At 45.8% G+C, this 24,919-nt stretch overlaps 1 protein-coding gene across 1 annotated transcript; it reads left to right on the forward strand.

The window, feature by feature from the left end:
• Positions 1-7,813: 7,813 nt before the first annotated feature.
• Positions 7,814-23,839, forward strand: ROBO4 (roundabout guidance receptor 4). The gene is made up of 15 exons (XM_027835262.1): positions 7,814-7,972; positions 14,632-14,747; positions 14,911-15,154; positions 15,474-15,586; positions 16,316-16,484; positions 16,689-16,874; positions 17,086-17,128; positions 18,586-18,722; positions 18,867-19,130; positions 19,794-19,904; positions 21,064-21,205; positions 21,383-21,616; positions 21,786-22,144; positions 22,855-23,067; positions 23,223-23,839. Exons 1-15 carry the CDS (start codon positions 7,855-7,857, stop codon positions 23,228-23,230), a joined length of 2,457 nt encoding a protein of 818 aa, XP_027691063.1. The 5' UTR covers positions 7,814-7,854; the 3' UTR covers positions 23,231-23,839.
• The last annotated feature ends 1,080 nt before the right edge of the window (positions 23,840-24,919 follow it).

The following is a 24,919-nucleotide window of genomic DNA, read 5'->3' on the forward strand; positions in this document are numbered from 1 at the left end:
CCCGCTTAACAGCTGGGTTCCTGGTTGACTGAAGCAGGTGGGTGTGGATTGTGTCCTCTTAGGACCCTCCTATAGATTATTAAATTCCAGGCCTGCCCCTACAGCAGCATTACAGAGACTAATGACAGTAATCCTAATACTCTGGACTGGTCTGTGCCCCTCCTCTAGGCTCCCAGGTTTTTACCCTTCACCTCTCCTCCCACATTCCTGGCCTGCCCAGCTCTGGGAGCTCTTTTTTTTTTTTTTTAAACTAAGCAGGACATTGAAACACAGAACAGACATATCAGTTAGCCCAACATCACAGAGCAGTTTAGGACTAGACAAAATGACAAGAGCTTTAGTTAAGGTAGGAACTATGTTCCCATCCCAAGAGGAAACCAGAGGCTGCTCACATCATGAGGGAAATCAATAGGTGGTTGGCTTTTATACCAACCTATACAACTCCCCATTCCCGTCCCCAGGAAGGTGGGTATTATAAGGTGGGTGTTTTCCTTCTGGGACTGTCATAGCTCAGGCTAGCGGTTCTGCATAGGAGAAGGTATATCCCTTCGAAGAGACTAGAACTGTGGGTTCTGCTGTAGGGTGGAAAGAATTACTTTTCCCAGTGCCTCTATCATGGGGGCAAGTTTCTTCTCTCATTAGACTTCCTCATTTGTATGTAAACCCATTCCCAAGGGTTACCTGTAACATGGTGAGTTTAGATTAGATTATCTCTAAGGTCTCTTTAAATTCAAACGACCTATTCGACTACGAGTCTATGGTAGGTGAAGTGGGGGAGCCATTGGCTAGTGTTTGACCCCAATTCACCAACAGCCTTCTTGGCAACTACAACCTCCTGACTTGGGTCCTACAAAGATCAAAGGACTCAACCCCTGATCTTGAGAAAGGCATGCCTTATTGTCAATCCTCTCCCAACAGGCCCTTTCTCTACTTCCTCGAAATAACACAGGGCAATCCTTCTGGTCCCTGTTAAAGAAGGGGTTAGAGACTTTATCCTTTGGGAGCAAAGATTCTACACCACTCCCTAAGAAATATGTCTATTTCCCATTGAACCTTCCTCTCCCCACCCCAACTTCCATGTCTTCCCTCTCCCAACAAAACTTGTAAACAATCAGAATCCCTGGGAAAGAAACTAGAGGCCCCCTATTGGACAGACCTTGCTAACTCTTTTTCTCGTATTTGGATAGGAGAAAACAAAGGTTCCAGTCTTGGGAGTGGATTCCCAATGACTGTTTCCTGAGAGGTTGGGCAGATCATCTTCTGACTCTTGGTCCCCTGCCACTCAATCTCCCTCTCTCAGACACCTGGGTCCTTGGGGAGCAGGGCAAGGGTATCTTCTCTAATTGAACTAACAACTCAACAGTGAGGGACTAGGCTAGGCCCTCATGTAGTCGGCCTTGTGTTTCTGCCACCTATACCATCCATAGAGAGGCAATAATCTGCTGTGTGTGGAGAGAATGCAATTAAAAAGCTGAAAGTGAGGGAAGCCCCCTCAAAGGAGCCAGGCTCTGTGCATTCTGTCTGTCCTCCCCTACACTTCCAGGGTCTGGAACACTCCCATTGTGCCTTTTCTATCACAGCCACCAGTGAAGAATGCAGCCTTGCCCTTGGGCAAACTACCTCCCAGAACACTGGCTCTTCCTCCAAGGACTGATTCATAGGACTCAAGCCCTTTGGTCCTAGACCTTTCACTTTTTACTGCATTTAAAACTGATCCTAACCCCAATTTCAGGCACCAAGATTCCTAGATCTTGACTTCTGAGCCCGCAGGGCTCCCTGGGTTCAGAAATCCCCAGTACCTAATACTTAATCCTTCGATGTTCTGGGTAAATACCAAAGCATTATCATGTAAAAATTCAGTGTAATTACGCTAGACAAGGGTTATCTTTGAAATTCAAAACAATAGTTGGTTTTTTTTTTCCTTTATGGCCCCTAACTTCAGTCACGTACTCTTGGAGCTGGAGACCCACCCTGGGCTGCAGCAGCCCTTGCGCCTTCTCCTCTACTATCACTATATTGGGCAACTCCTTCAAGTTTGTTGCTTCTCAAAGTCCTGCGCTCCTCCTTACAATCCTGTGCCATGTTCACCGTTGAGCTAGTCTAGAGGGTGTTTGTGCCAAGGCCTTATGGGCAACAACAGTAGAACCTGGGATAGAATCCAGCCCTATACTTGTCTTTTTGTTTGTTTGTTTGTTTTTGTTCTGGGAAAGGCAATTAGGGTTAAGTGACTTACCCAGGGTCACACAGCTAGTAAGTGTCCACCCACCTGCCCCACTATACTTGTCTTAAATGGCACTATCCCAGGCTTTTATTCCTCTCCCTTACTTCTGATTCTATGCTCCCCACAACAAATTTAAAGAAGGCTAACCCTTGATGTGGCACCTACTGTCATAAGAACTGATTCCTCTAGAACTTCCAGGTTAGTCTGTCCATTCATCCCAGCAAACCGAGGGCACATACTTTTGATTCTCCAAATCAACCCTGATTTGGAGAAGTGAATGTTAGCTTCTAGGGTAGGAGGTGTAGCCTTTGTCCTCTTCTTTTTTGCCTTGTTCCCAGACAACTCTACATTCTCCTCCCACTCTTCCCACTTTTACTAAGCCTAACCTAATTATGCCTCAAGCTGGTAGTATATAGGAATAGGGAAACAGACCAAGAAGGCTTTTTAACAGCTTTAATTCCACTCACCTACTTCTGGAGGCAGGAGGGGAACAAGCATAAAAGTACCCATCCTACCATCTTCTATGTCTCCCCTTTTCTTTTCCTTCCTTCCTTCCTCTTCCCTTAGAGAGGCAGCAGTGATATAGTGGAAAGAAACTGAACCTGAAGGCCTCAGTTCAAATCTTAGCTTTGCCACATTCCATCTTATTTGACTTTGGGCAAGTAATTTAACTTTTTTGAGCCTTAGTTTCTTCACATGTTGAAAAAAAATGGGGATGGTAATACTTACACAGTGCAGGTGTAGCACCTAAACTCATTCTCACCAACACTTCTCTCTCAGGGTTGTCTCAGTCACCCAACTTGAACTCATAAGGCAGATTGGAAGGTTCGCAGATGGGGTGGTCACTCCTATAACCAACTCAGGGTTCTAGGAGTAACCCTGGTGGTGGAAATATACTTCTGCCACTATGCACTATAGCTCCTGAAGCACTAGTGTGCTTCCCATTTAACAAATCAGCCAGTAGGGCTCTATTAACTCTTAATTAGAAATATTTATTAAACACAGGACAAAACAAGAATAATAATATACCAGTCCACCCCTCAATCAAGGACATGGGACATATTTTCCCACCAATGCACAATATCCATAGGAATAGAATGGGCACAAAATTGCAGAACTACAGCAGGTAAATGTGTAGAAAACACATTGCTGGGGCAGCTGACAACTTTGTTCTATGGACTTGATGTTCTTTGTCTTCCTCAGGAACAGTCTGTACAATTCACTGCACAGTAGGGCTGCTTCTTTGCTAGCTGCTCTACATGGGCAGCTCCTCTTTCTGGGCTACAAGGTGATGTTATGTAATTTCAGCAAAAGCAGAAACCCTAAGCCTGGGATCTGCTGTTTTTCCAGTCCAGCTTCCTTATCTGAGCTCTGAGAGATTCTGCCTCTCAGGCAGTTAGATGGCAATTCAGGGAAAAGCAAAAGCCTTTTTCATCCTCCAGTTAGTTCTACTAAGCTGCAGTTCGTCAGTGCAAGCTCTGGGATTTCTTCCTAGACTTGACCAGAGATCTCTCCTGAGCTCTGACTTCTGCAAGGTCTCAACTCAACTCATCCAAAACAAGGTCTCTTCAGTGAGATTACTCACTTCTGCCTCAAGGAGATCAATCAGAATCTACATTTCTACCGCCTCCATAACTAGGTAATATATATTTGTCCCATAGTCACCGAGGAGTTCTAGGAATCAGTTTTCTAGTTAGTTCTAAACCCTCACATCTGTTGTATACAAATTAGATACTGAGAAACAGGACACTTTGGCCATATTTAACATGACTAAATACCTTTTCTGGGTGCAAGATACCTTTTTTTTCCACTTTTTTTCACAACTGTCCTTGTTTATGTCCCTTGTTCACATCTGAAAGGGACACCTCTTTCCATTTTCATTACCGACTTCACAGGGATGTTGTGAGGAGCAGATGAGATATCATGTATAAAACACTTTTAACTGTAAAACACTATATAGATGTGCACTATTATTCCATTTTCATTTCCTGGCCCTTTTCTTCTCTCTTTTGCCTTTTTCCCAATGCCTATAATTATTGCCATGCATGGTCTAGATTGGGAGAATCCAGGGGCATTGGGGAAGTTGAGAAAAGAATTATTGGTATTTCCCCCTTCTGTCCCTGTCCCCCCCCCACCAACTTTGCCCCTCACTTCAAGTCTTGTTCAACCTACCAGAAGTCTAGTCTTCAGAAACACCATTCTTGGAAACTTTGTCCAGTGATCTGGCATCTTGGAAATTTGCTCAGCCCTCTGAGCAAAGGTCATCTCTTCTTTTTCCATTGATAACCCCACCTCCCTCTTGCTATGTTGGCTGATACTCTGAAGACTGACAAACATGAAAAGAAGAAATTGAATAGGAAGGCCCTCCAGTCAAGGAAGGAAGACTGGGGGGTAGTTGACTATTCCAACCAAAGACTGGAAACCCTGTGTTATTTCTGAGACTGAGTGTGAGAGACAGGTATCTCAAAACTTCAGGGAACCTCTCTCCTGGCCCAGCTCTCAGAATGACCTAAATATTCCACCCTCTACTTGCTTAGCCTGATCAAAAGATACCCTCCAATTGTACCTAGCTGAGGTGACCATTCCTCAAAGAAGACAGGATGATTTAGGGGAAAATGTTGGATTTGGGAAAAAAGAGGTCCTGTATTCAAATTCTAGTTCTGCTACTTACCAGTTTTAGCAAGTGACCTTTAGTAGGTTAATTAACTTTCTACATCTGTTTCTTCTTCTGCAAAATAAAGGAGAAGGGAGAGAAAATAAACATTCATTAAATGTCCCCTATGTGTCTGGCACTGTGCTAAGCACTTTACAAATGTTATCTCTTTTGATTCTCACAACTATCCTGTGAGGTAGGTGCTATTATTATCGCCACTTTACAGTTGAGAAAATTGAGGCAATCAGAAAGAAGTTACTTGCTCAGAGTCACATAACTAGTATCTGAGGCTGGATTTGAGCTCAAGTTTTCCTGGCTCTAGACCTAATGCTGATTGAGAGATGATCTCTATGATTTTTTCTAGCTATAAATACAATAAATCTTATGAAAACAACGTCCCATGGTGAATTCTCAGGAAAGTACTCTTCATCTCAGCCCTATCTTCCCTTGTGCAAGTGACTAAAAAGGGATAGCACAGGAAAATCAATATACATCAGTGGGGATTGGGGTAGAGCCTGTGTCTTGGGTTGAAATCTTGATGGTTACACATTCCTGATACTCTATAACTCAGGACAAGCCTTCGTCTCTGGTTAGGTAATGTCAGGCCAAAGCTAAATTGTTCCTCAAGTAATACCATCACTATGAGTCACACAACTGGCCCTTCCTCCATTTGTGCAAAATGAGACAATTAAGACCTTGGGGGTTGCTGGAAATGAATACAATGAATCCCATGCTTGGGATTCAGCCAGATGAGCATCACTGTTGGAAGTCCCCTTGACCTTCCTGACACAAGTTCCAACCATGTGTGCCAGACCTGAGATGGTTGGAATAGGGGACCCTGGAACAGGTGCCCTCATGTCCTAAGCAGAAGAAACTTGATAGAAGATGCCCTATGATCTGGCTTAAGTGTGAGAGACAAGTCAATCTTGTGACCTTGGCTATCCCAAACCTCAGAAGGGGGAACAAGCTATGCTGAGGGAAGCTCTTTAATGATAGTGCCTATTTTAAGGGGATGGAATTCTTAAAGTCAAAATTATCTCTTAGATCCCCACTGTTCTCCCACCCATCTCATCTTAGGAAAAAAGTTCATCTCAGACCTGAGACCCCAGAATATTTGCCCTTATCTTATTTTCATTAAGGCATCCTTTGAGTTCCTTTCCAGAATATAAAAGAGGTTAGGACGGGGTTCTAAAAGCCTGAGCATCATCAAATCAATTAAAAGTGAGACTCACTGACTGTGTAACATAGGGCAAATCATTTAATTTCTCAATGTCCCAAACAATTCCTTAAGACCATCAGTTGCAGAGCTGATGTTGATCTGTTCTGGTATTTGGAGTTCTTCACTGAGAGTTTCCCTTACCAATTATACCACTAGTCTGTTAAAAATTTTTTTTTGGTTTTTAATAAGAAATAAAGTGAAACTCGTATGAATTTTTCTCCTAAGCCCCTCCTTACTTTGTAATGTGGTAGTAGAATAGACTAGACTTTAGTTCAGGAGGTGGCAGTAACAAAATTTACAGGGGTCAGGCAATGGAGTTTTCAACAGAATTATCAGCGCATTTGAAGGATTCCAAAACATAGAGTTTATAACACCCATGTATCTCTTTTACTGATCCATGGCAGCAAGTTCAGCTATCTCTATGTATTTCTCCTTCCTGTCTCCTGTCTTTTCCCTGGTCTGAGAAAACCTATAAAGGTATAGGTTAGCCTTGTCAGTGGTTGGGGAAAGAGGAATGCTAGCTAGGTATAGTCCTGTAGAAGAAGTATCAGAGAATAATGGCTAATATCATTAGAAGTTCCTCCACTAAGACCCCAAAACTTAGCCTTGGTCTTCCCTCAGTCAACTCCAGGAAATGGCTGAGATTCCAGACCTGGGAGGAAAGGAGTCATGAGCAGAAGATTTGTCTGTCTCTGGGAGGAAAAAATAGATGCTGTGAAGGGGGATAGAAGAGAGGAAGGATGTAAGGAGTTTTTAGGAGCTATTTCATTCTCAGGCTAGGACATAAGACCTCAAACTCTAACTGTACTAAATATAGACTATATTGAGTGGGTGCCCTGTTGAAAAGTTGTGTCCCTCCCAAGTCAACAGATCTCCCCACTCAACCATGCCTACTTATTATTGGTCTTTCCCTAGAAACGTGGAGTCTGGGAGTCACACAAAAACATACTTATCTGTCCCTTCCCCAGCCCAACTTCCATGTAGCTCCACTAAACTCATCATATTTCGACAATATGTCCCCACCAGTCTCCCTGCTATAGTGCCATGGGGCTATGCTTTTGCTGCCCCCCTCCCTCCTTCTGCCCCTGAAAGAGGTGACCTGGGGACCAATGGGTTCATGGTTCAGGGATTTCAAGAAAAATGTTAAGAAGACTAAGGTTAAAAAATTGATGATCACAGAATTACAAAATTTTGGAATGAGAAGGGACATCAGTGACCAATAAACCATTCCCAGAATTCCCATTACAAAATACCTGTCAAATGGTCATCCAGCCTCTCCTTGAAGACCTTCAGTGAAAGGGAACCTCCTACCTCCCCAAGCAGTCCATTCCACTTTTATATAATTCTAATCAGTTTTTTTTTCTCTTGACATCAAGAGAATTTACCCTTTTCCAACTTCCACCTATTACTCTTAATTCTGCCCTCTTGGGGTTAAGGTTAGCATTAGAGTTAGTGGATGGGGGTGGGGAGTGGGGGAGTACAGATCAAGGCAAAGACCAGGGGACAAGGGCAAGTCTAAGGGATCAAGATTAGAGAATTTGATTCCTCCTGTCTTTTTCCTCAGTACTCCCAAGGAGATTAGTCCCTGTAACTGGGCCAGGCAGGAAGCAACGATTTCCTCAATGCTGCTTCCCTCTTAGGGCAGGACTCATGGTTACAAACAACCGGTGCCCCGCCCAACCATCCTCCTCCCTTTCCTCTTCCCCCCTCCCTCAGTGAGCTCAGAGCAGTTAGACAAACTGGATAAGACAGAAGGGTCGAATGGAACCAGGGGTCCCTTGGGCCTTGTGTGGAAAACTGAGAACAGGAATGAACTCAGAAGGAATGAGAATCCCAGGGGCTGGTTTGGCCCTGTCTTTCTTGCTCCTGTTTATCACAGGTGAGTCTAGATTGATGGGGAGGGCCCCCTCTTCTTTCTTCCTCTTCTCTGATCTCTCTCTTATGTACTTGCCTTTCGACTAAACCCTACTAAAGAAGAGAGGGGAAGGACTCTATTGCCCAGAGGCAGCTCTGCTTGGTGAGTTGAGGAAGAATATGTGGTCTGCTGGACTCCCTGACAACAACGGGGGGGGGTGGGATGGGAAGGTTTATAACCCAGAGATTTGGGGACTTGATGTATACTAATAGTAAATGCACACATATGAAGATAACATACAAATGAGAAATATGGTAGTTGTAATATCTTAAGGGTATTCAGCTGAGTTCTACTCCCCGCTTCCTCACCCAGACTCTATGGCCAAGGACTCCCCACCCCAAGTCCTTTTTCATCCTGAGGACCCGTTCATCAGATGGTTGAGCCTAGCCAGGCTAAGCTGCCAAGCTTCAGGCCAGCCCCCTTTCACCTTCCGGTGGCTCCAAAATGGGAAACCACTGACCAATCCACTCCCCTCCCCTCTTCCCCCACTGGCGACACCACCTTCCCTCCTCCTGCATCCCATCGCCAGAACTGCTCTGACCTAGCTCTTGAATCAGACCTGGACTAGCAACCCACAGCTATCAGCAAGTATTCTAGGCTATCTATGGTTTAAGAGGGCCGATGCAAGAAAGATACGTAGGGTACAGCAGATCTTGGGGTGGGGGAGAGTCTGGAAACCAGAGAGATGCAAAAGGGAAGCTTGCAGGCCTGTTTGATGGGAAGCCTAGATATGGAAACAGGGAGGCTTGAGCGACTGAATGAAAAGGGTAAATGAAGAATAGGGAAATTTTCAACAGGAGCATTTGGAGGGAGTAACAGCTGATACAGAACCTTGTAGAGGTGGGAATGAATCCAGAGTAGGGAGGAAAGTTGGGAGTTCTATCCATTTTCCCGAGTATTCCACCACCCTTTCTCACAGTCCTTCATATGGATTTCCAGCTACAAGGCCAGGATGTAGCAGTGGTAGGGGAGCAGTGGTTTGGGAATTTGGGTCACCCTGGGCCCAAGGTCTCCCAGCAAAAGGATAGGCAGTCTTTCGTTCCAAAATTATGATATCATTGGTAAGTTTAGGTCACAACTCTAAAGGAGTTTTGAGGGATCTGCAGCAGTACAAAGATTTTGCCCCAAGTCCCTCTTTGTTTTTACCAATTTAACCAGTTTTGGGACTTAGCACCCCATTATACCCTCATCCCTCATATATTCTCTGGATTTTTGCTTCTACTCTAAATGTCTCCTATGCCACATATCTGCCCTTCTATCCCCTCCTAAGCTACCAGTCATGGTTCAACTTTATGCAAAGGATTTATTGACAAGGAAAGGGTAAAGTTTATAATGTGCATAGCAGGGTTCAGGAATTATCAGGTTGCTCAAAAATCAACTGACTGGTAGAATTTCCTAACACTAAATTTCCTAATAAAATCTATTCTCTTGATCATTTTACTCAGGCCCTGGTATACGCGTAGTTTCTGTTATGTTGGAATTAAAAGCCGTCATCCTTTGAGACAGTGTAACACAATGGAAAGCATGCTGGATTTGGAGTCGGGGAACCTGGACTCAAATCTTGCCATTGTGACTGAAAAAAATCACTTAACCTCTCTGGGTCTCAGTTTTTTCATTTATACAATGAAAGGGTTTGATTATATTGTCTCTAATATCTCTTCTCATTCTAAATCTATGAGCCTGGGTAATATAAGGCAGGGAAGTAGTCTCCCATTCTCAAACCATGAAACTCTGGTCAATCCTTCAGCTCCTCCTGCTCTCTGGCCTGCCTCACCTGACAGCATGGTAGGGTTACAATAAGCTGTATGGCCCCAGCCAACGGATGTGGGATGCTGATATGTGGTTCAGCTCTAGCAAACCATCCACACTCACACCTTTTCCCTCAATGTAAATGAAATCATAATAAAAACTCCATCGTTATTGCTCTTTCCCACCAGGCAAGCGTCAGAAAAATTTACAAAGCCTGTAACATATTACAGAAAATGTCATTTTCTTTCTTTCTTTTTTTTTTTTTTTTAGGCAATTGGGGATAAGTGACTTGCCCAGGGTCACACAGTCAAGTGTTTGGTCTGAGGCCAGATTTGAACTCAGGTCCTCCTGACTTCAGGGCCAGCGCTCTATCCACTGCACCATCTAGCTGCCCCAGAAAATGTCGTTTTCTGTAATACCAAATACCAAAAATTACTACTTCTCTCTAAAGTTCCTAACAAAGTAAATCTCTTTCTCTTTATATGTATATATATGTATATATATATACATATATACATAATTTCATCCTTATTCACATCTTGCACTTAATAGTCTTCATTTTGCAGCTACATTGTGGACTTTAGGGCTTAGGTCAGTTAGCAAGCAAAGATAGGAACCCTAGACACATGCTATTGAATCTCCCATAACACTATCCTCAGGCCGGTTCCTTTTAGGCTCTCCCTTCATCTCTCTGTCTCTCTCTGTTTTGGGGGGATATTGGAAGGAGAATGGAAGGGAAGATTCACAGGCTGGACTTTCAAAACTGTCCCTTAAACTGTAGATGTAACATGCAAATGTATCTGGTGTCCCCTCTGGACTATCTCCCCTACTTACACTCACACTTGGGGGTTGGATATTTCTGTGGGTTCTCACTGATAAAATTATAGCTCATGACTCCCCTCTGGGCTGTCCCTCCCCTTGACATCTCACATTTGAACTGAGGGACTGGGTCCCTAGAGGAATGGCTCTCTTGAATCTATACTTCTAAAACTATAGCCCCTGAACCTCCGAATGATAAGCTTATTAAAAAATAGTCAGACACTAGACACAATTAGCTCAAAGTAAAGAGTTTTAATAAGATAATATAGTAAGAACAGTAGCCATAATACAGTTTTCCCTTATACCTGGATTGAACTTCCCCACAAATATACAGTGTTAATGTGGAAAGTGGGCACAGGGAAGATGGTAATAAGGCACATATGTAGGAAACATATATTTGCCAAGGCAATTCAAGCCTTCTGGACTAAAGGCCCCAGTGTCCTTTCTCCCATTGTGGAGTCTTCTCAATGCTCATATTTGGGCACATCATCTCTGCTGGATACGTTGCCCGACTAGGCTTTCTTGGTCTGCTCCACTCCACACATTGACTTTCCATTGCCAGGGCTAGTTCTCTCCTGAATCCGTAATTGTCTCCCTTCTCTGGTTTCAGCCCCATGCTCCTTAAAGCTACTTCCTGCCTGGAATGCTGCTTCTTTCTGTATCTCAATAGAAATTATGTGTCTCTGTTCTTGCTGGATTAGGATTAGGATGTTCCTAATGCTCTCCAACTGGTGAATGACACTGGGTGTCTACCACTGTGTGAATGTCTACCACTGGGTGAGTAACTCAGCCACAAGGTACTATGGCCATGGAGGTGTGAATGGAGAGTGGAGGAAAGAAAATCTCTTTCCCACTTTTCTGCCTTCTAGTAAGTGTGCAAGAGTAATTTTGGTAAACCAAGTTTTTTAAAGGACTCCAGGGATATGGACAATTTACATAGCCAATGGCCAAAAGCCATTCCAATTCAATTAGAAAACTTTACTTCATAAAGTTATTTTTATTTATTATTTACTTGTTTTCATCATTTTTTTTAAATTTTGTGTTCCTAATTCTCTCCCTCTCTCTCACCCCTATCCCACCCACTGAGAAGGCAAGCAATATGATATAAAGTTTACATGTGGAATCATGCAAAATATATTTCCTTATTAGCCATGTCACAAAAAAGCAAGATAAATAAAGTGAGAAAATTATCCTTCAATTTGTATTTAGAGTTCATCAGATCTCTCTCTGGAGATAGATAGCATTTTTCATCATAAGTCTTTTGGAATTATCTTAGATCATTGTATTGATTTGATCATCTCCTGTGGTCTCAAGGGTTAGTGCTCCTCTCTGATCTGGAAGTGGGAGCAGGGCCCTGCTCCCTTGTGACCGACTACAAGGGCTCCTATCCACCCTGGAACTATGTATGGGTAATAGAGTTGCCAAATAGCATCAGGTCCTGCACTCAGTACCAGCAAAGGGTCCCTTCTAATTTCTTTCTGATCAGTTGTCTGACACCCTTCCATCCCTGGGCTGAGAACTCCCAAAGCTGCTGCTGTCACAACCGCCTCCAAGACCTGTACACTCCAGGTCAGCCCCCACCCGGATGTCACAGATCTCTTCTGCCAACATCCTAAGTTGTCTTAGGGTGGGAAAGTATCTCACCCTGCTGTTTTGTTGGCTCTACTGCTCCAGAATTTGATTTGAGGTATTATTTTAAAGTTGTTTGGAGGAGAATATTGGGAGAGTTTGGCTGAGTTGCTGCCCCTACTCTGCCATCTTGGCTCTGTCCCACTTCATAAAGTGATGACTTTGCACTTTGTTGGCATATTGATACCTTATACATTTGGTTATCTTTCCTTTACTTTCTCTGAATATATCAAGTTATAGGAGGAGAGATCTGTGAGAATCCCCCTTCTTCCTCAAACACATACCTTTATACATACTTGGAACACAACCAAAGGAAAGTTTCCTTTGACTAATCTTCATCCAGATCATACCTCCTAACTATGAATATCCTCCAAGGCTCTATTCTGGGCCCTTTTCTTTTCCCTTTATACTATTTCACTTGGTGATTGCATCAGTTCCATGGATTCAATCTATGTGGATGATTCCTACATCTTCTTTTTGGCGGGGAGGCAATGGGGTGAAGTGACTTGCCCAAGGTCACACAGATAGTGTCAAGTGTCTAAGGCCAGATTTGAACTCAGGTCTTCCTGAATCCAGGGACGATGCTCTATCCACTGCGCCATCTAGCCGTCCCTAATTCCTACATCTTCTTATCTAGCGCTAGCCTCACTCCTAACCTCCAGTCTTGAATCTCCAACTATCTATTAGATATCTAGAAGCAGATGTTTCATAGACATCTTAAAATCAGTCTGACCAAAACTGAACTCATTATCTTCCCCACTCCTCAACCTTCTCCTTCTTCCTAATTTTCCTAATACTGTCAAAGGCACCTACATCCTCTCTGTCCCCCAGGCTCAAAACCTAATTGTCATCATCAATTACTCCCCTCGACTCAATCCATTCTATCTTCTTAACATCTCTCCTATATGGATCTTTCTTTCCTCTGATTCTGTCTTATCTCTGGGGCAGGTTCTTATCACCTCACACTTGGATTATTGCAACAGTTTTTGTTTGGTATCCCTGCAGATCTTACCATGTCATGTCCGTATTCAATAAATTCCAGTGGTTCCTTATCACATCTAAGATCAAATATAAAATCATCTGTCATTCAAAGCCCTTCATAATTTGGCCCCTTCATATCTTGGTTTCATTTTTCTCACACCTTTCTCCTCCCTCCCGCCTCCCATGTACCTTTCATCTAGTGATACTAGCCTCCTTGCTGTTCCTCACTCAACATTCCATCTTCAGACTAGACATTTTATTGGCTGTCCCCATGCTTGGAATTCTCTTCCTCCTCATCTTCCTCCTGATCTCCCTGTAGAGTTCCTTGAGAATAGGGACTAGTTTGTTTGTTTGTTTTTGTTGTTGTTTTGCTTTTATCTGTAGCCTTAGTGTTTAGCCCCCAGAGGTCCCAGTTTGATTTTTTTTTTAATTAAAGGGGACATCCTTTCGCTCACTTTTTAAACATCCCTAATCACTGAATGGGTGTTGCCTCAGTCAAAGTGAGAACTAGAAAAGACCTTGGCTTAAAAAGGTCAAAGTCTCCCAATACATCCTGGGCCATTCCAGTCATTTTGATCTATACCTGGCCACTGGACCCAGATAGCTCTGGAGAGTAAATGAGGCTGGTGACTTTGCACAGCCCTCCCTCACTTAAATCCAATTCATTTGCAAGTCATGGCATCATCTTCCTGATGTCATGGTCCTTTTCACGAATGAAGAACAAACGACAACCACATGACCACAAGTGTTTAGCATAGTACTTGGCACATAGTAGGTAATTAATAAATGCTTGTTGACTGACTGATCTCATAGCCCACCCTAGTCTGCCGAGATGCTGGTGATGACCCAAGCAAAGAAGAATAATGCAGTGATTCTTGTGTGTGGATGTGCATAGCAGCTGATTCAGCAGGACAGAGAGAGGTCTGGGTGGTTGTTTGAGGTGAAGGGATGGGGTAAGAGGGTCTCTGTAGAATAAGATTTTGAGGTAAGAGTTGTGTGAAGTCAGAGACTAGGGTCAGAGTGTATGGGGAAAGCCCGGTAGGGATTAAGTCGAATGGGGTGAGAAGCTGAGGTCAGGTGCTTCTGTGGGTAAGGGTCCTCAGTATATGAGGGCTCAGGACGTGTGTGTGAGACAACAGGCTGAGATAAGGATGTATGTGAGGTGAGGGCATTAGTATATGTGTGAGGGAGCATCTGGAATCAGCGAGTCTGTGTGGAACAAGTAAGTATTTAGGATCTCGGCATGTGTGAAGTTAATCTCTTGGGTCCCACTATACAGAGAATTGAAGGGCTGATGTTTGAAGGAAAAGGTTTTGGTAGAGTTAAGACTCCCAGCTCCCAGGAGCAAAAAAGGGACTAGGAGGGAGGCTGAGAAGTTCAGTGTTGAGCTCTTTGCTCCCCCTTCTTCCCATTTGGGCTCCATTTCATCTTTTCTCCCCCTGTAGAACCTCTGGTCCCGGCTGAGCCCCTGGAGCTACTGGCTATGCGTGTCCAATTGGAAAATGTGACTCTTCTCACCACTGACCAAACACCTGGCCCAGCTGTGTGGCTGAGCTGGAAAGTAAGGAGGGTGATGAAATTGAGCAGGGTTGGGGGATAAATAAAGAGAAGAAGGTTCTGAGTCCAGGAACTCTGGGAGGTGGAACAGCAAGAGGCTAAGATCTGCAATGTGGGGTTTGTCTAAGGCTCCCTATGGCTTCTTAATTCCTTACCTCTTTCTACAGGTGAGTGGTCCTGCTGCTCCTGCGCAGGTCTATAAAGCCCTGTTCCGGGCCTGGCCACCTGCAGCAAAGGAGGTAGCAGGGCCGCCGGATGGCCCATGGAGAGAGTCCTTGCTGACGGGTAGGCAGAGTGCAGAACTTCGGGGCCTTAGCTGGGGCTATGATTATGAATTTAAAGTGAGGCCCTCCTCTGGTTCAGGCCAAGGTCCTGACAGCAACATTCTCATCCTGAGGTTGCCAGAGCAAGGTTAGTATCACAGCCCCCAATAACAAAACCCCTTTGAGACATTTCCTAGGGACCCTCCAGCCCCTGCCCCAGAATTTGTCCCCTGTCTCATTCCCCGTATCCCCAGGTTGCCAGAACGTTAGGTTCTACTCTTGAAGTGGCTTCTCCCCAGGACACAGTAGCTTAGGAAGAAACTCCCGTTCCTGTTGAAATGGGCCCAGGGCCTCATACCAGTTCCTTTTGATTTCCCTTCTCTTGGACCCTTTTGATTCTGTTCCATTCTCCACAGCCCCAGGTACCTCTCCCCTTATCCTTCATTGCCTCACTACTTTCCCCTCAGTGCCCAGTGCCCCACCACAGGCTGTTACCTTGAACCCTGGAAATGGCAGTGTCCTGGTGAGCTGGGATCCACCTCCCCCTGAGACCCACAATGGCATCATCCGTGGCTACCAGGTATATATTTTTCTCAACCCCATCCTCCTTCCCCCCCACACTCCTTGACATGCATTGCCCCAGCTAACCAGGGCAAACCCTCATGCCCAGAGACCTCCAAACCTATGGTTTGGCAGGTGGAAAAGGAGGAAAGACTATCAGAGGTGGCACCCAGAAAAAGATGTGGATCCATGATTTCACAAATGTCAGCATTTCCTCCACTGGTGAAGACTGAAACCTATTCACTTTAGATCTTAAAGGGACTTTAGAGATCATCTATTCCAGTCCCCTCATTATTCAAATGAGAAAATTGAGGCCCAGAGATCATAGAGTAACGTTCCCAAAGTCATATAGCTAGCTACAGGCAGGGGCGACACTGGAACCCAGGTCTCTTGACTCCAAAGATGGTGTTCTTTCCATTCCCCACACAGCTTGAGCAGAACAGGAGGAGGACAGGGCTAGGAATATGGATTCCCAGTTTCTAAGTGCCCCAAAACACTAGAGACCTTAGGCAGTGACCCTCTTCCTCTTCCACCCTGTGCTTTGTGCAGTTAGTGTGGGGAAGTCTTTCTTGGCCAGAGATTTCTAGGGTTGGCATCAGAGGAGAAGTTAGAAAGGACAGTAAACAGAGCTAAGCTGATGCCAAGTATATGGTCTGATTCTGAAGTGTAGGGCCTATTCCCTATTCTGGATCCAGACCCCTGAAGATTTGAGCAGGGCACTCTGCCTACCGCTACACTATTCCCTCAGGTCTGGAGCCTGGGCAATACCTCACTGCCCCGTGCCAACTGGAGTGTGGTTGATGGTCGTACTCAGCTGGAGATTATAACTGGAATGCCTGGCTCCTATTGCATTCAGGTGGCAGCAGTCACTGGAGCTGGGGCTGGGGAGCCCAGCAGTCCTGTCTGCCTCTTCCTAGGTCAGAGCAGTATCCATCTTCCTGGTCCACATCCCTCCAACTCCTTGGCCCTGCTTCCTTCCTTCCCTGCTCCCACCTTCCCTTCTCCATGTCCCAGCAGGCCCCTGTACCCAGTTTTCCACATCCTCTATATCCTTTTCATCCCATGTAACACTCCCCTCCCTCACTCCAAACACGATTCCAATAAGCCCGTGTATTTTCTAGAGAAGGCCCTGGAACGAGCTGCACGAGATTCCGTGGGCCTGGGTCCCCAAACCTTACAGCAGCTTCAAGCTGCACTGCGCCGGCCAGAGGTGATCGCTAGTGGCGGGGCTGTGCTGTGGTTGCTGCTGCTGGGGGCTGCAGTTTGTGTTCACCGCCGGCGCAAGGCCAGAGCCCACCTGGGCATGGGTGAGTGGGAACTAGGGACCTGAGCAGCACAGTGGAATGTAGAAAATGGACTAAACACGGACGGGTAAGCTGGTGCTGTGAGGAGCCAGTGGAAAGGGGGTATGGGCCAGACAGGGAAGTCCAGCCAACTGGACCCTGGAATGTGGGATGAAGCCCTAGGTCATGACATGAAGAGCTGCCAGAACTCAGTTTCTTTTCTCCCCTTCCCCAGGTCTGTACAGATACACCAGTGAGGATGCCATCCTTAAACACAGGTGAGAGAAAGGGATCTGTGAGGAACTGATGGGGCCAAGGGTATGTGACAGAGAAATGGAGGGGTATACCCCTCTTCCCCTGGATCCAATCTGTTCAGTTACCAATGAGTGGCAGCAGGAGACTGAATGTCAATACTACTGCTTTTACTGTCCAGAATGCCAGCAGGGGAAACTGTGCCACACATTCCTATCTTCTCTGTTGTTCCCAGAAGCAGAGGCTTCTATGTGCTCAAATAGATTGCCTTTGGGGTTCAGTGTCTGGGGTTTGTAATTGAAATTATATTACAAAGTATCACTTTCCCCTCTGAGTTTATAGTATATATATATATGTATATGTATATATATATATATATATATATATACTATACAAGTAGTTTATACTATATATAGTATTCTAAATATCTTCTTAAGCACTTCAGCTCCCTGGGGCTCTGTTCCCAGTAGGTGAAAGTGTTCCAAGGTGAAGGTCCATCCCTACCCATGATTCATGGGATGAACCCCACAGGCTTCAGAACCGAAGATCAGGGAAGTTCCCCTAATTTCTCCCATTGCACAACTTTATCCCAACCTATTATTTAGACTATCCAGGCCTCAGTTACCTTGGTTAGAGGCAGCTAAGAGCATTGGACGTGGAGTCAGGAAGACCTGAGTTCAAATCCAGCCTCAGACACATAATAGCTTGTGTGACTATGGACAAGTCACTTAACCTGTGCCTCAGTTTCTTCATCTGTAGCATTCATGTCCCAAGTCTGTGAAGCTCGAATGAGATATTAGTAAAGTGCTGTGTAAAGCACTTTAAACCACAGTATAATACTTTAAAACACTATAAAACATTTTGTAAAGTGCCTTAAAACACTAAAATTCCAGCTGTTATTATTGTTATCTCATATCTTCCTAAGACTTTTAAGTACTCATCCTATCATTTAACTTATGACATTTTTCAACTCTGTGTAAAGTGTGTTCATCCATACTTCCCTTTGCCCTGCTTGCCCTCATTCTTTCTGTGCTGATACTAGGACTTTTCCCTTTTGTCCTCAAGGTATCTTCTGGATACCTCCTAGATCTGGAGGGACTCCTGAATAAGGTAATAGGATTCAGAACTAGAGGGGATGTTTAGAGATCATCTGGTTACGAGATCCTAGGATCATAGGTCTGGAGCTGAAAGGGACTTCAGAGGACATCTAGTATAACCCTTTTGTTGTACAGCTGAGGAAAATAAGGCCCAGGAGGTAAGTGACTTCTCCAAGGTCACACAGGTAGTGTAAGTAGCAGAGATGACTCAAATTCTCCCTGTTTCAAGGATAGTGAGGGGGAACGGAGAAGGAGCTGAGAGTTGGTAAGAACAGTTGACAGCATCGTTCTACAAATGTGTCCTACAACTCTTAGAATTGGAGCTATGAGTTGAAAGCCTTGGTTAGCTGAGCCTCACCCCGATTCTGTGGTCCTGATTTTTCTAGGCTGGACAGAAGTGACTCTCCCTGGCTGGCAACAACATGGAGATCCACCTCTGGCTCTCGGGACCTCAGCAGCAGCAGCAGCCTTAGCAGCCAGCTGGGAGGAGACACCAGGGATACATTAGACTGTCGGCGTTCCTGTAAGCCCACCCTGTCTAGATAAGGCCCCTCTATTACCAAAGCAAGGACATGGGGGATGGAATCAAAACATCAAGGAGAACTGAATTGGAGGAATCGGGGTAAGGGAGCTCCCCTTAATTCTTCCCTATTTCTTCTCATTGCAGTGATTTCATGGGATCCCCGAAGCCCTGGTGTCCCTCTCCTCCCAGATACCAGCACCTTTTATGGCTCCCTCATGACTGAGATGTCCTCAGGCCCTCTTATTCCCCCAGGCCCACGGGCCCCCCCCATCAAACGGCTTCCACCTCAGCTGGCTAGGCTGTCCAACCCCTGGCCTAGTTTGGATAGTCTCGGCAGTGCTCCAAGGATACCTTCTCCCTGCCAGTCTTTGACTCCTACAGAAGCCTGGAGAGTAGCAAAGAAGCAGGGTAAATTGAGTCTGAAGATGATGGCCTAAAGTAAAAAAAGAGGGAGGAAGGAGACAAGGGCAACAGCTGTCACCAACTTTCTACTTTCTCCAATGACAAAAGTGGAGACAACTGGGGTTTTCTAGTTATTACTTTCTAACTAAACGAGAAGAGAACTAAGGGGGAAAGTTTCAGTTATAGTCTCTAATGCATCAAAAGAGGATTGCACTGATAGATACTACACGAGATCCCGTGTCTTGATCAAGCCATTCTAGCCATGGGTTTTATTATTATGAGGGATTAAGCAACTTTCCAGGTCTGAAGACTGTCCTACAATAGAGGACATCCCCCCCCCCGCCCCCGCTACTGGTGTTAGCTGACCCAATATCTTGGCTGACTCCAACCTTGCCTCTGTTCCCAAACTCCCCTTAGACCTACCAAACACACTGGGTCATGAGAGACTGGAAGTATTTTTGGAAGGGAAGGGAGGCAGAGAATCAGGTAGGGAGTAGATGGACAGAGAGGATCAAAGAATTCTCAGGCTGGGAATGGGGACAATGCCTCTTTCTTCTCCTCTGATCCTCGGCCCCTCAGACTAGTTGGGAAGAGAATGGAGACAGGGATGAATTCCAAGATCTCCATGTTCCCCTACCTGTTTCTCCGACCTCTCTTTCTTTTTTGTAGAGCTGCATCAGGCCAATAGTTCTCCTTTGCTCCGTACCAGTCGCCCTGTGGGGCTCTGGGCCTGGGAGCTGGGTGGTGGAAAGGACTTCAGGAACCTTTCCCCAGTCCCAGGTGAGGCCCCTGGATGTGGAGTGGGAGGGGACAGAGAACGTGGCCTTGGAGGGGCTGGGTCCATTGTCCATCATTTGCTTCTTGGTTTATGATGCTTCCCCTTGAGCTTCAGTACCCCAGTTCCTGAGTATGGTTTGTAGACATTTTGGTGGATCCTTACCCAAATCCATGGGTGTTGTGTCTGTGTGTGTGAGATCAGATTTATAAATGTCCCGTAGGGTGAAACTAGGCAGGGTTGCTTCCACTCTGGCTTAAGGCCCTGACCAGTTTTAAGTTTGATACCTGCTATACTCAGGTCCAGTGATTTGACTAGTTCCAAGAAAGATCATACTCAACCATTCTAGTGTCTTGTCCTCCAAACTCCCAATAACATATGGATGGTGATCACTCCAAATCGCCATCCTCCTTTCTCTTTTACCTTACCCTAGACCAGGGGTGGGGAACCTATGGCCTCGAGGCCACATGTGGCCTTCTAGGTCCTCGGGTGCGGCCTTTTCACTCAGTTCAACTTTTACAGAACAAATCCTTTTAAGGGGATTTGCTCTGTGAAGTTTGGATTCAGTCAAAGGGCCGCACTTGAGGACCTAGAGGGCCTCATGTGGCCTCTCAGCTGCAGGTTCCCCACCTCTACCCTAGACCATTTTGTATTTTTTAAGCAAGAACATTTATTTTCAAGGTGAAGTGTTAAACCAGAAATCGTACATAGGCAGAAGAGAATCAGGGATGCCAAAAATATCTGCCCAGTGCTGAACTGTACTTACTGCCAGAAGTGGGGCATTATTTAGCCAGGAACAGAGGCCTGCCTTCTTACTTCTTTATAGTCTCCCCCACTCCCAATGACCATTCTCCCACCCAGAATGCCAAGTGTGAACAATTGGCTTAGCTCAGCTTCTGCATGCTGAATTTGGCCTATAGGTTTGTTTAAAAAATCCTAGCCAAAGTTACAGTTCATGCAGAAGTCACCCTGACCCCAGGGTTCCTCTAACACTATAGTAGGTGACCTCAGCAACTGTGTTGTCACCATCCCTCTTGTTCTAGAACTGGTGCACATCAAACTGATAAGGTTTCAAAGTTCATGGGGATAACATTTCTTCACAGGCTAGGGCCAGGGGCTGCTAGGGTCCCCAGTGTCACTCATACCCTGGCTTCTGCTCTCCAGGAGCTGTACCCCGGACTCTGGCTGCCTGGCGTGCCATTGGGCCCCAGCTCCTCAATCCCAGGAATGAGTTGGCTTCGAGGCCCCTTCCCCCAGCATCCTCTTCTCCCATCCGAGGGGCTCCCACCAAGGGTCAACAGATTCAGTAAGAGGGAATGGGGGACGAGCATCAGGAACTTCAGCTCCTTGTGAAGTCAGGCTTGGGCAAGTAATATGGAGTTACCAAAGATCTTGGAGTGAGGCAGGCCTAAGGCCATTCAGGGCAGGGAAGTAAAAGGGGGGGAGGTGCAGGTTGATGAATCTATCTTCTTTCACCGGCTAGATCAGTTAAGAACTTCATGGAGCCTCAGATTTCATCCTCCCTGCCCCTAGTGGCAGCCATCTCTCCCAAACCCCCCAGCCCCTTGGCCTCCTCCCTCTCTGGCCCCAGTCCAACCTCCAGCCACCTGTCTAGTTCTTCATTGTCCTCCCTGGGAGATGAAAGAGATAATGTGCTGACCCCTGAGGATGTGGCCCTGTGCTTGGAGCTTAGTGAAGATGATGATGAGACCCCCAGGTGAGTAGCTAGAGGAAGGGCAAGGACAGGGTGGAGGGCTGAGGGAAGTAAAACAACAAAACTGGAGAAGCTTTCTGAAACTCACAACCCCTAACCATTGCCTGCATGAAAGTTTTTGATCCCATCCCCTGAAGTCTTTTTGCCACACTAACACGTTGTCCCCCTCCAGGAACAGTGGTACCCCTGTCCAAAGGGCCCCATCACCACCCACCAGCTATGGCTATATCAGCATCCCATCAGCCTCTGGACTAGGGGAGGTGGAGGGCACTGCAGGTGGAAAAGGCCCAGAAGGAGGCATTCTGCTATGTCCACCCCGCCCCTGCCACACTCCTACACCCAGTGAAGGCTCTCTAGCCAATGGTTGGGGTTCAGCCTCAGAGGACAATGCCTTCAGTGCCCGGGCCAGCCTTGTCAGCTCCTCTGATGGTTCCTTTCTTGCTGATGCCAACTTTGCTCATGCCCTGGCTGTGGCTGTGGATAGCTTTGGCTTTGGCTTGGAGTCCAAGGAGCATGACTGCGTCTTCAGCGGTATGTCCTTTTACCCTTCAAGTATCTTCAGAATGGTACATCTTCTTCTCCTACCCTTCTTCTACCCCCCCTCTGGGAGGGTAACAAGTTAAAAAATTCCAGTCTCTTAAACCTAGCTGTTATTCTGTCCATTTCCCTATCTCCAAGTTTCTCTCTGAACTCAGACAAATGTGCGCAGTGTTTTATTTTCTCAAAGATCTGCAAGAAAATTATTCTAAAGTCTTCCTTTCCTTAGTTACTTTCTTCTGTTTCATCCTTTTCATTTTCAGGAAGTTCTGTTTCCTTTCTAACCTCAATTCTTCCAACTGAAGTTTCCAATGTTTCTTCTTGTTCTGGACTCAATGAAGATAGGGAGCAGGTGGGATCTACCCAACTACCAAACCAGATATGGACAATTCTTTCCATGTTAATAGCAGACAACTCAGGATTCTTTATGTCCAGCCATCTGATGTCCCTTATTCCATCCATTCTGACATGAAGCCCTACTGCAGAGTGCCAAGTACTAGTTGAGTGACACCTTTCTTTTTTTTTTTTGTGAGGCAATTGGGGTTAAGTGACTTGCCCAGGGTCACACAGCTAGTAAGCATCGAGTGTCTGAAGCCAGATTTGAACTCAAGTCCTCCTGACTCCAAGGCTGGAGCTCTATCCACTGTGCCACCTACCTGCCCCCAATGGGGACACCTTTCTAATATCTTGTTCATCCCCATCAGACTTGTCTCCACCTCCTTCCCCTCAAGATGACCTCGCCCTCTCTTCTACCCTGACTCTGCCAGTGTGGGAGTGGAATTCAAACTGGATTGAAGAGATGGAGAATAAATACAGTCATCGGCTACATAGGGGGAGACTTCCTTCCCCCCCTGAGATGGAGAAAGGTCCACCCCGAGGGAAGCAAAAGTCTGGCCATTCTGTGCTTAAAGCCCATGGTGAGTGTCTTTGTGGCATCGGAGCAAAGGGGAAGAAAGTAGTGGAGCATCTGGGAAGGGAGAAAGAACTACTCTTTGAGTACTGAGTGGGTGCCCTCTGGAGGTGAAGAAACAGTAGTTTCAACCTCATTTTAATTCAACCTCTTCATTTCTAGACTCTTGATTGGTAAACTGAAAGTCCCTAGACTTGGAAACGGAGTGGAAGCTGCTGCCAATCTGTCTTCAAATGTGGGGACACGGACTCCTGGATTCTACTTTCTGTGACCCAAGACCCATCTTCTTCTAGGAGTTCAACAGAGTTTTTCCCCTCCTGGGACTCTGAGGAAATGGAAACCCAGAACTGGAGCCTCTCAGGGGCCAGGGAGGAACTCTGCATTCCTAGCCATGCTTTTGAGTTCTGGTCCCTGAATCTACTCCTTGGCCCAGCCTTCTCTGGTGGAGGAGTAGACCCTCTCATATGTACCATTGGTATCAGAGTGGTGGGTAACATTGCTTTTGTGTGTGTGTGTGTGTGTGTGTGTGTGTGTGTATGTGTGTGTGTGTGTGTGTGTATGTAGAATACAATGAAGGGCTGTTGGGATAGAGGGAAGAATGGATCATCTCAGACCTTCATCTCATTCCCATAGATCCTCATCACCCCATTCCTGCTGGGCCTACAGGTAACATTGTTCTTCCTTCCCAGGGCCCAGGGCCATCCTCCCAGGTCAAACCATGTTCTGTCTCCCCTCCCTTCCAAACTAAATAAATAAATAAAGAGAAACTGTTGCCTGAATCATTGAGATCCTGTGCTAGTGATAAGTGACTGGGGACTGGGGTCAGGAGAGTGTGGAATGAAGAGGTGAAGAGCAAAATACTGAGAAGGATGAAGAAGGGCTTGACTTGACTAGAAAATGGGATAAATTTCCGTAAGTCAGTATTATCCAAGTCTGGGTTGTAGACTGGTGGTTGGAATTGGGACATAGCCTTAACACTCCGGTAAAGATGGCTCAGAGTCTGGAAGAAGCAGCACCCTCACCCTTGTCCTCACCCAATTAGAAGTCCAACGGGCCACCAGAGCTAGATAGGACACAGTTCAGAGAACAAGTGCTTTTATTGGCTTATTTACAAAAAACTCTCAGCTAGAAAGTGTGAGAAGAGGTATGGGGGAAAAGAGTCGGAGGCAAGGAAGCACAACTAGCCCTCTGGCCTCTCACCAACCACTCAGTTCATATTCAGAGCTCTATTCCCTGGGTGGGGGGGTGGGGGGCGGGGTAGAGGCAAAAACCCATCTCTATTTTCTTTAGCCCTTACTACCAGAATAAGAGTCTTTCCCACTTTACATAGCATCATAGAATCATAGACTAGGGAGAGACCTTCTTGGTCAGCTAGTCCAACCCCTACCCAAAGTATGAATCCCTTCTATAGATCCCTTCTCTGGGACTCCATAAAGTCTTTTCTTTTGGTCCAGGACCACCCTTCCCACCCCCACAGATAAGGCTTTTGATATTTTTGTTATCATGAATAGGGGTCATCTCAGTTCCTGGAGACAGTTAAACACAGAGGTATAAGGAGCTTTGCCTGGGAGTGGGGCATAGAAAGTATGGGAAAAGAGGAATGGGGAAGGCAAGTCCCTGTCTTAGACTATCTGTTCCCCTTTGCGCATCTGCCCTTCTTAAAGCCAGTCACCTAAATGGGCCCCTTTATTCTGCTTTGTCCAATTGGGAGATTTCTAACTCTCCTTTCTGGGCTTCCTTTTCCCATCTCAACCCTTCCAGTCAAATTATTAGAGTGCCAGGCAGAAACAGTCATGGAACAAACCCATGAGTCTCAGAGTGTGAGTGTGTGTGTGTGTGTGTGTGTGTGTGTGTGTGTG

Source organism: Vombatus ursinus, unplaced genomic scaffold (genome assembly GCF_900497805.2).
Source record: "Vombatus ursinus unplaced genomic scaffold, bare-nosed wombat genome assembly UNPS02014813.1, whole genome shotgun sequence".
NCBI lineage: Eukaryota > Metazoa > Chordata > Mammalia > Diprotodontia > Vombatidae > Vombatus > Vombatus ursinus.